Source organism: Sceloporus occidentalis, unplaced genomic scaffold (assembly GCF_023333645.1).
Source record: "Sceloporus occidentalis isolate IW3139 unplaced genomic scaffold, rSceOcc1.0.p SCAF_131, whole genome shotgun sequence".
NCBI lineage: Eukaryota > Metazoa > Chordata > Lepidosauria > Squamata > Phrynosomatidae > Sceloporus > Sceloporus occidentalis.
Genome location: NW_028317111.1, coordinates 2,468,221 through 2,479,347, shown reverse-complemented (window position 1 = coordinate 2,479,347; position 11,127 = coordinate 2,468,221). Strand labels below are relative to the sequence as shown.

Sequence of the window (11,127 nt, the reverse complement as noted above, 5' to 3'; positions counted from 1 at the left end):
GCTTTTTTGTATGTTAGTCCCAAAACAACTAATACACAGGTTTTCCTTATCCAGCATAACACATTATGCTATTAAAAAAAGACTATATAATGCGAAAATGGCTAAAAATTTACTTTACAGTAAATTACATCCTTAAATTCTTCTATGCCCCAATCAAAAAATGGCGTCTATTTAACAAGTAAGGCATGACGCAATTTCCGCTTTCACTTTGCCATCGCTTTACTTAATTCCAGGCGTTCCAGCCATTGCACCGCCTGCATTTGCTATGGTCTCTTTCTATTGGTTGGCATGCGTTGGGCGCCGAACTATGGGACCAATCCAATGGCGGCTGAAGTGTTGCCAGCGCATCGGTTTGGCGGGAAAATCTTTCGCGCCACTTGCAAGGGAGAGGGAAGTAAGCGGTCAGGGCCACGCGGATAGCAGGGAATCCGGCGCCGGAAAGTCCACAACCTGAACGGCAGGTTACGGATAGATCTCCGGGTGTTGTACGGATCGTTACCGAGCTTCTTCTCTAACTTCTCCGTGTCTAAGTGACCCAGCTCGCCATGGCCGCTATAATGGAGGTGGATGACCAGGAGCTGAGGGAGGCTCAGCGCGAGTTCCTCGACTTCCTTGACGATGAGGTGAGGCGAACGGAGGCGTCCTGTGCATAAAGAGCGGTATAGCACGGGGTGAGAATACGGCAGGGCGCTGAGCAAGGAGGAGGACTAGCTGCTTTACCCCTGAAGTGCCGGATGTCTGTGAAGCCGCCTCGTAACTTTTTTAAGGCACTAGTAAAACTAAGCTCCTGGTGACTGACATGCAGCCGCTTGGTCCGGGTGCTAATAATCCAGCCCCAAGTTATTGGCTGCATATAAATCCGGTAATACGTGACCCCCCCCTCTCCCGGAACAAAATAAAGCTGTTACCCCCCCCCATCCCATACTGCCAGCCTGGGCTAAACGGAGTATGTCAGGCCTGTGGTGGCGCAAGAAGCATCCTGCAGGCCTAATTCACCGTCTAATATATATAATCCCGCAGGTGTCCATGTATCTTACTATATACACTACAGTCCAAAAGTTTGGGTTCACTTAGAAACGTCCTTGTATTTAAAAGAAAAGCATTTCCCCCCCATTAAAATAACATGAAATCCAGCGCAGACGGGGTTAATGTAAATGACTATTGTAGCTGGAAACGGCTGATTTTTTTTTTAATGGAATCTCTTCATAGGTGTACAGAGGCTCTATCACTCCCATCACTCCTGTGTTCCAATGGCCCTTTATCAATCCCATCACTCCTGTGTTCCATTGGCCCTTTATCACTCCCATCACTCCTGTGTTCCAATGGCCCTTTATCACTCCCATCACTTCTGTGTTCCAATGGCCCTTTATCACTCCCATCACTCCCATCACTCCTGTGTTCCAATGGCCCTTTATCACTCCCATCACTTCTGTGTTCCAATGGCCCTTTATCACTCCCATCACTCCCATCACTCCTGTGTTCCAATGGCCCTTTATCACTCCCATCACTCCTGTGTTCTAATGGCCCTTTATCACTCCCATTACTCCTGTGTTCCAATGGCCCTTTATCACTCCCATCACTCCTGTGTTCCAATGGCCCTTTATCAATCCCATCACTCCTGTGTTCCAATGGCCCTTTATCACTCCCATCACTCCTGTGTTCCAATGGCCCTTTATCAATCCAATCACTCCTGTGTTCCAATGGCCCTTTATCACTCCCATCACTCCTGTGTTCCAATGGCCCTTTATCAATCCAATCACTCCTGTGTTCCAATGGCCCTTTATCACTCCCATCACTCCTGTGTTCCAATGGCCCTTTATCACTCCCATCACTCCTGTGTTCCAGTGGCCCTTTATCACTCCCATCACTCCTGTGTTCCAGTGGCCCTTTATCACTCCCATCACTCCTGTGTTCCAATGGCCCTTTATCACTCCCATCACTCCTGTGTTCCAATGGCCCTTTATCACTCCCATCACGCCTGTGTTCCAATGGCCCTTTATCACTCCCATCACTCCTGTGTTTCAATGGCCCTTTATCACTCCCATCACTCCTGTGTTCCAGTGGCCCTTTATCACTCCCATCACTCCTGTGTTCCAATGGCCCTTTATCACTCCCATCACTCCTGTGTTCCAATGGCCCTTTATCACTCCCATCACTCCTGTGTTCCAATGGCCCTTTATCACTCCCATCACTCCTGTGTTCCAATGGCCCTTTATCACTCCCATCACTCCTGTGTTCCAATGGCCCTTTATCACTCCCATCACTCCTGTGTTCCAATGGCCCTTTATCACTCCCATCACTCCTGTGTTCCAATGGCCCTTTATCACTCCCATCACTCCTGTGTTCCAATGGCCCTTTATCACTCCCATCACTCCTGTGTTTCAATGGCCCTTTATCACTCCCATCACTCCTGTGTTCCAATGGCCCTTTTATCACTCCTGTGTTCCAATGGCCCATTTATCACTCCCATCACTCCTGTGTTCCAATGGCCCTTTTATCACTCCTGTGTTCCAATGGCCCTTTTATCACTCCTGTGTTCCAATGGCCCTTTTATCACTCCTGTGTTCCAATGGCCCTTTATCACTCCTGTGTTCCAATGGCCCATTTATCACTCCCATCACTCCTGTGTTCCAATGGCCCTTTATCACTCCCATCACTCCTGTGTTCCAATGGCCCTTTTATCACTCCCATCACTCCTGTGTTCCAATGGCCCTTTTATCACTCCCATCACTCCTGTGTTCCAATGGCCCTTTATCACTCCTGTGTTCCAATGGCCCTTTTATCACTCCCATCACTCCTGTGTTCCAATGGCCCTTTTATCACTCCTGTGTTCCAATGGCCCTTTTATCACTCCTGTGTTCCAATGGCCCTTTATCACTCCCATCACTCCTGTGTTCCAATGGCCCTTTATCACTCCCATCACTCCTGTGTTCCAATGGCCCTTTATCACTCCCATCACTCCTGTGTTCCAATGGCCCTTTTATCACTCCCATCACTCCTGTGTTCCAATGGCCCTTTTATCACTCCCATCACTCCTGTGTTCCAATGGCCCTTTATCACTCCTGTGTTCCAATGGCCCTTTTATCACTCCCATCACTCCTGTGTTCCAATGGCCCTTTTATCACTCCTGTGTTCCAATGGCCCTTTATCACTCCCATCACTCCTGTGTTCCAATGGCCCTTTTATCACTCCCATCACTCCTGTGTTCCAATGGCCCTTTTATCACTCCTGTGTTCCAATGGCCCTTTATCACTCCCATCACTCCTGTGTTCCAATGGCCCTTTATCACTCCCATCACTCCTGTGTTCCAATGGCCCTTTTATCACTCCCATCACTCCTGTGTTCCAATGGCCCTTTATCACTCCCATCACTCCTGTGTTCCAATTGCCCTTTATCACTCCCATCACTCCTGTGTTCCAATTGCACGTTGTGTTCGCTGATCCAAGTTTGATCGTGTCCTAAACATTGTGGGTTCCGTCTATCTTGCTGGCACCTTTTGGCCCCTGGGGGGGCAAGTAAAGCTGAATGTTAGCAAACTTGTGCACTTATCTGCCTTGTATGCCTGTCCACAGCTCCACAGGGTCACATAATGTTATGTTATTTATTTGCCCCAAAGTCATTCTTTTTACCACCCGATTCTACACTCGGCTGGCAGACTGCTTCTAAAGTCCACGGCAATTCCTCTAACCATGTCCGCCAAGCAATGCTGGGGGGGGGCGGCGGCGGCAGCGTCTATAAAACTATTGCCTGAAAAGGTTTTTCGTTATCGCAGGAAGATCAGGGAATTTACCAGAGCAAAGTCAGGGACATGATCAGCGAGAATCAATACCGCTTGATCGTAAACATCAACGACCTGCGCCGGAAGAATGAAAAGCGGGCAAACCAGTAAGTGCCTTTTACCTTACGGAACAATGTTTTACATTTTTTTTATGTTTCTGTATCTATGCAAAAATCCCGATGGATTTGGAAAACGTTCTCCACTCACTGGCCGCACGCAAACGATTTAATATCGGGGGGGGGGGGGGGTAATATCTCAAGGATTTATAACTAAATCTTTTGGTGGATAAATAATCCATACGTTGCAGGAGTATTTGTTTGGATCTTCACCTAGTGTCTTCCTTAAAACACTGGCTGGATTGTCCCGAAGTGTTTGAGGCTATCGTGTTACGGCTTGTGTGGCTCCGGAGTAAGAGTCCGATGTAACGTTTCCCTCCTTTAACAGGCTTATGAACAATGCCTTCGAGGGGCTTGCTGCTTTCCGGCGGGCGCTGAAGGAATTTGTCGCCTCGATCGACGGCACCTACGCCAAGCAGTACGAAGAGTTCCACGTCGGTCTGGAAGGCAGCTTTGGCTCGAAGCACGTCACCCCGCGCACCCTCACCGCTCAGTTCCTGAGTTGCATGGTCTGCGTGGAGGGCATTGTTACAAAATGTAAGGACGTGCCGTTGATTCCGACGCGCTGCTGTTATACGCTTATGCCGGCGTTTGTGGGTTTACCGGCTACTTCTCTGATTTTACAGGCTCTCTGGTCAGACCCAAGGTTGTCCGCAGCGTCCATTACTGCCCGGCCACAAAGAAAACCATAGAGCGGAAGTATTCAGATATGACGAGTCTGGAAGCCTATCCTTCTAGCGCCGTCTATCCCACTAAGGTGAGCGGCGGGGGGATGGAGTTAAACAGAATACAGAATCTTACAGATCGTTAGCTGTATTTATACTCATTCCTATTATGCTAAATGTCTTAGTTTTCTGTTAGCCCTTGAGGTTAACCACTCCTTGATTTCTGAACAACTTATTGTTTTTATATAGCGCCATCATATTCTATAGCACTCTGTTTAAACACACATTAACCTCTATACTGATGAATGCCTGCTTTTGGGGTTATCCAGAATAATTGCACTAACAATACCCCATGTCATAATTAGTAACGTGCTTTTACTGCCGATCCAGGATGAAGATAACAACCCGCTTGAGACAGAGTATGGTCTTTCCATCTACAAAGATCATCAGACCATCAGCATCCAGGAGATGCCGGAAAAGGCCCCCGCCGGGCAGCTGCCGCGCTCCGTCGATATCATCCTGGACGATGACCTTGTTGACGGTGTGAAGCCGGGGGACCGCGTGCAAGTCATAGGGACGTATCGCTGTCTGCCCTCCAAACAAAACGGCTACACGTCTGCCTCATTCAGGTATATATAATAATTCTTGGCTATTAATACGTCGCCTTAACTCTTCCTACAACTCGGTCAGCTGGCTACTATTTTTTATTTTGTTTTCTAAGATGTTAAAACTAAGTCTCTGAAAAATAAAATTATGTAGCAGCTTTTGATGTTGCGCTGCTTTATTTTTGGCATTTATTATTATTTAACATAACGCTAGAATTCTGTTATTTTTGTAGAACCATTCTGATAGCCTGCAACTTGATACAGATGAGTAAGGAGGTATCGCCCGTCTTCTCGGCAGATGATTTGGCCAAGATAAAGAAGTTCAGCAAAACGCACTCAAAGGTACGGCGTGAATGTATGACGTGCCGCTCCTCGCAGGCGGTACCGAAGGCGTGGCTTATCTGTGTGCCTAGTGGCTTTGTTAAAGGTTATGTGGTATCAGTCTAAGTGATTTGCGAGTAAGGCAACGAGAAGCTCGTAGAGAAGAGACCTGTGTGTTTGGCAGCGCATCGATGTGGTGGGAGTTTAATTATATTCCTCTCCTCTGCAGGATGTCTTTGAACAGCTCGCGAGGTCGCTTGCACCCAGTATACACGGCCACGACTATATCAAGAAGGCTATCCTGTGCATGCTGCTCGGAGGGGTCGAGAAGGTCCTGGAGAACGGGAGTCGCATTAGAGGGGATATCAATGTTCTCCTCATCGGTAAGGCTCTTCTGTCCGAGACGGGTCTCTGCTGCATCTCTTTAAACTGCACAGTTGCCTTGATACATGCAGATTTTGAGCTTCCAATAAATAGTATTTATTCCAGACCTTTGTTTAAACAATTTATTTTATTTCTTTTTTGGGGGGGGGAGGTTCTCAATTCAGTTAAAGTGATGATGTCTTGTATAGCCCACAACAGAGAATTCAATTTCCCACAATTTTTCTATTTGTTTTATTTTAATATATATTTGAATATATGGAGACTTTAATTTTTCTTTCTCTTTTGTAAGTTTTTGTATTCCTCTTTAAACTAGGCTATTACAGAATAGTGGCACAGGATCAATGCAGTAATTAGTCTTTGGAGATTTATTTTTTCCAGTTTCAGTCTTTATAGTTTTGTTTTATCTTCTCACAGGGGATCCTTCTGTTGCAAAGTCCCAGCTTCTCCGGTATGTGCTCTTCACGGCTCCTCGCGCTGTAACTACAACTGGCAGGGGCTCCTCGGGTGTGGGTTTAACGGCCGCAGTGACCACTGACCAAGAGACAGGTAATGAAGATGTTACATCTTCAGTATTAGCTGATATATATATATATATATATATATATATATATATATATATATATATATATATATATAAAATATTTCTTCCCCTCCCCCCCCCCCTTTTTTTTTTTTTTTACACTGAGGTTCTTGGACCATTATTGTCCAACTCTAATACTTTTATTATCCGGTCCAGGGGAGAGAAGGCTGGAAGCCGGTGCCATGGTGTTGGCAGACAGAGGCGTCGTGTGTATCGATGAGTTTGACAAGATGTCCGATATGGACCGCACAGCCATCCATGAAGTCATGGAGCAGGGACGTGTGACGATTGCCAAAGCGGGCATACATGCCAGATTAAACGCCCGCTGTAGTGTACTGGCTGCGGCTAACCCCGTCTATGGAAGGGTGAGTTGAGAGAGGGTTCCTCTATAGCCAGAGTGTCCAACCTGCGGGACTACATCTCCCATACTCCTCAGCCATCCCCTTAGCTGAAAGCATTATGGGAGATGTAGTCCTGCAGCAGCTGGAGGGCCGCAGGTTGGACACCCCTGTCCTTAGTCTTTGTTGTCTCGTAGTCTTGTTTAAAGCATGGTTTTTTTTGTTTTGTTTTTTCTCAGTCTTGTGTAGTAATCATTCAAGCCCCCTTCTCTTATGTCTGTCACCATGCATGATTAATCTGTCTCTTTTCAATTGAACATGCGCTTCCAAGTACTAAATGTTTGTCAGATGTTTTATGCCATCGTTCAAGTGTTCAGACTTTATTTTTTTATTTATTTAAATGTAACCTTTTTGGTGGCAGCTGGTTTGTGAAATTCCTAGGTTTTTGTAGTCCTTGCAGTGCTATAAAGACGGCGCTCTGGTTTCTTTCAGTATGATCAATACAAAACTCCCATGGAAAACATTGGCCTTCAAGACTCCCTGTTGTCCCGTTTTGACCTCCTCTTCATCATGCTGGATCAGATGGATCCCGAGCAGGATCGCGAGATCTCTGACCATGTATTGCGTATGCATCGGTACAGGGCGGCCGGAGAGCAGGACGGAGATGGTGAGTAGATGACCCCCCCCCCCCCCCCCCCGATCTTCAGGTTTAAAGGAGAGACGCACATAAAATTATTATAAAATGTAAAAGCATCTACTGGTTTGCCTGCTCCTGACTCTGTAACCTGTACCCCCAGCCATGCCTCTGGGCAGCACCGTGGATATTCTGGCTACAAACGATCCGAACACCACTCACGAGGAGCAGCAAGAACTGACCGTCTACGAGAAGCACGACAGTCTCCTGCATGGCGTTAAAAAGAAGCGGTAAGGATGGAGCTACTCATCTCTACTACTCCTTTAGCGTCCTTCATGTGCTTCTCGCTGCGTTAAACGGCTTGGTGAATGCATCCAAAACCTTGTGGCCTTTTGACCATCTGGGAAAGGGGTGAGTGTTGTGGATAAGGGGGGTTTAATGGCCCCTGTGTTACCAGAGCTTATAGGGCCGAGTCGTCAGCTCTAGAAGGTAAAGAAGCAAAGCTTGTTAACGTTCTAACCTTAATTGGAAAGCTGGGTGCGAGCTGTTGTGGTTCAGTGTGCCAATGAAGATATTGTCGTAAGCAAATCGCTTGTATTGGATGATGTCGGCCTCAACTACATCTGAAGACGGAACCTCCTGAGGTTTTGGAAAGTTGTTACTCTTGGGTTTTATGTTTGTCACCAAAAGATATCCACTATTTTAGTTCTCGTTAGACTTTTTGGATGTCTTTCTATTTTTTCTTTATAAAACAGGTTAATGATTATATGTAAGAAACGTGCTCTTTTCACTGCAGGGAGAAGATGGTTAGCATGGAGTTCATGCGCAAGTACATCCATGTCGCAAAAATATTTAAGCCGGTCCTGACATCGGAAGCCGCCAACTACATCGCAGAGGAATATTCTCGCCTCCGAAACCAAGATCAGACGAGCTCGGATGTGGCCAGAGTATGTATTGTGAAGAGCTACGGGGAAACTCGCTTGTCTTACTGCTTGTTTAAGTCTAGAGATTTCTGCTACTGGTTTAGTTACAACTACTGCTAGTGGATACGTGCAGCTGCCTTCCAGTAGATGAGGTAGAGGCAGATGCTGTGTGGGAGATTGAAAGCCTGCATGGGACGGTCGAAGACCTGAATGTAAAATGAGATTAAGGACCTAATAAGTTTTTAGAACTTACAGCTGGGAGAAACAGATGAGATTCAAATGCTTTTATCTGTGAATATTGTTTGTTTTTCTGCTGAACTTCTATTAAGAATAATTTTCTTTTCCAGACCTCCCCTGTCACGGCTCGTACTCTGGAGACCATGATCCGTCTGTCCACGGCCCACGCCAAAGTCCGAATGAGCAAAACTGTCCAGCTGCAGGACGCGGAGGCCGCGGTGGAGCTCGTGCAGTTCGCGTACTTCAAGAAGGTGAGGCGATGGCTGCCGTCACGGCTTAAACGGCAATCGGCGGGCAGAGGAATATTCCGTGGGCTTATATCTCTGTGAATGGCTCGTAGCTGTCTCAATAGACTAATAATGAATAGCTTTGAGGGTATGGAAAGGGTTAACTCCTATAAGGGACAGTAAACTCAAGCTTCAGTGATCTCACTCGTTCATCTGCTGTCTGCACGTTCTCCCTGCGCATGTGATTTCTATAAATTGACTCCCCCCACCGCCCCCTCCTGAATCCGGCGTTTGATCGGAGTCTTTGGGTTCGCAGGTACTGGAGAAGGAGAAGAAACGCAAGAAGCGAGACGAGGCGTCCGACGTGGAAGAGGAGGAAGTGCAGACGGCGACGGACGCGGCAGCCCGGAAGAAACGGTCAGTGTGTTACATCGTTACCGGCCGCGGGGCTTTCATTCCGGGCGATGCAAACGCGTGGCTTCTTGTATAACAAGCGGTTAATGTTTAATGTCCCTCTGGTTATTCCTGGAAACGGAGCGTTGTAAGTGGCTGCTGCGGGCAGATCTGTCTGTTCTACAAACCCAATATTTACGTTTACCAAACGTTAAACCAAAGTACTGTGCTGCTGTATGAAATCTGAGCTATTTACTTAAAGCGTCATAAAATAATTGAAAAATGGCTTTCGTTATGTATGTTTTTATTTGGCTTTAATATGGGTCGGTGCCCATTATATCTTAACTGTTTGGGGTTTATGCAGGTTCTCACCAAACCTTTGACTTGAGCCCTCGGTTGCCTCATTAATGGTGTCCAGAGATGGCTTAAATTACTCTTGTCCTTGACAAACCTTGGGGTACTGTGGGGGGGGGTGTAAGCATGTGGTGTGACGAGAGCCCCAATACTTAGGCAGGTTTTTTGGATGATATTGGCTGGGTTTGCGCCGGTTTCTTGCTCTCATTTAATACTTTGCTGCACGTAGAATGTGTTTTTTTTTTTTTGTTTTTTTTTGGGGTTATTTCTAACTTTATGAATGAACGTGTTGTACAGGAGAAGCACTCGGACCCAGGACGGTGAGCAGCCCGACCCGTACGAGTTCAGTGACTCGGAGGAGACCTCCGGTAAGCTCTGGTGTTAGATCTGTGGCCCTTAGGGTTGTACTGGTGCTCGCCGATGAATCTTGCGTGTGTTGCGTGCGTTTGTAAGAATCTCTGATGGATTTATATTTTGTTCTGGATTTGTATCTGTTGATCTAACACTTTTTTTCATAACTTACAGTCCGGGTCCACACGCCAAAGACCCCCGATGCTGGAAGTGAGCCAATGGAAACTGATTCTTCCCAAACGGGATTATCCGGAGAAAGGTGAGGCTAATGCCACGTACCTGGGTTGTCTGAAAGGCTAGATACATTATCTCTGTTGGCTTGGGACACTGTCTGGTGGCCCCAGCCACTCCTTACCCTGGTTAGGCCCTCTTGGGGACACACATACTGGATCCTATGGACTCAAGTTATAGGCACCTTTGTATGGCAATGACCTATCAGAGCCTGTTATTTCCCATGACAACCATTCCAAGAGGCAAAAAGACTGAATTTCCCTGGCTCTGCTTTTGGCATTCAGTGATAGGAATCATGCGTTTATGAAAGGGGCGCTGAGCAGAGTATGTGGGACGGCACCTTTAATAAGTTACTCAGTTGTTGGGAAATGTACAATGCCATAGGTTTATTTGCCTCATTTAAAAGCTTTCTGCCGTCTAATCCCTGCTGCTTTTCCTGTTTTTAAGGCTGAAGAGCTTTAAATCGAGTCTGCTGGACGCCTTTAAATCGGCCCATGCGCAGTCCATCGCCATGCCAACGCTGATGGAATCCATCAACAAGAACAACCCGTCCCCCTTTTCTCAGGGAGAGGTGAAGGCCGCTCTGGAACTGATGGAGGACGCCAACCACGTCATGGTCTCCGATAACATCGTTTTCTTGATCTGATCTTCGCTGTTCTACGGCTGAGACGCGCTTTCAGAACCGGCGTATCTAGCCGCTGCCGGCGGGGGAGGGAGGGGATTTCACAACCTTCCCCCGAGGAACAGACTCGTTTGACCATTTTAACTTTCAGCGGAAAGTTTTATTTTTTTTTATTGCGTTTTATGTGTTTTTATGCATGTTCTGCATAATTAAGTGTTTTTATTAATGTTTTTGTAAATATGTATGTGACAGTTGGGGAACTGAATGTAAAACGGATGCTAATCTACAACCGGTCATCGCAGTGAGCTCTTGGGTCAATTAAGTTTAAAATATATATAATTTTAGAAACGCAGAACGAGGAGAGTTTA

General features: G+C 46.6%; 1 protein-coding gene across 1 annotated transcript; it reads left to right on the top strand.

The window, feature by feature from the left end:
• Positions 1-545: 545 nt before the first annotated feature.
• On the top strand, positions 546-10,783 carry LOC149281518 (zygotic DNA replication licensing factor mcm3). Its single transcript, XM_089499196.1, has 17 exons — positions 546-623; positions 3,773-3,885; positions 4,223-4,431; positions 4,521-4,651; positions 4,950-5,188; positions 5,398-5,506; positions 5,715-5,868; positions 6,284-6,415; positions 6,606-6,814; positions 7,280-7,454; positions 7,585-7,711; positions 8,218-8,368; positions 8,692-8,832; positions 9,125-9,225; positions 9,853-9,923; positions 10,081-10,165; positions 10,585-10,783. The coding sequence occupies exons 1-17, from the start codon at positions 546-548 to the stop codon at positions 10,781-10,783; spliced, it is 2,424 nt and encodes an 807-aa protein (XP_089355322.1).
• The last annotated feature ends 344 nt before the right edge of the window (positions 10,784-11,127 follow it).

Bases quoted from the DNA above. Each gene is read 5' to 3' on its own strand.
- LOC149281518 (XM_089499196.1), top strand. From the start codon at position 546: ATGGCCGCTATAATGGAGGTGGATGACCAGGAGCTGAGGGAGGCTCAG. The intron at 6,815-7,279 runs GTGAGTTGAGAG...GGTTTCTTTCAG, and splicing joins CTAACCCCGTCTATGGAAGG to TATGATCAATACAAAACTCC. The intron at 9,924-10,080 runs GTAAGCTCTGGT...CATAACTTACAG, and splicing joins TGACTCGGAGGAGACCTCCG to TCCGGGTCCACACGCCAAAG.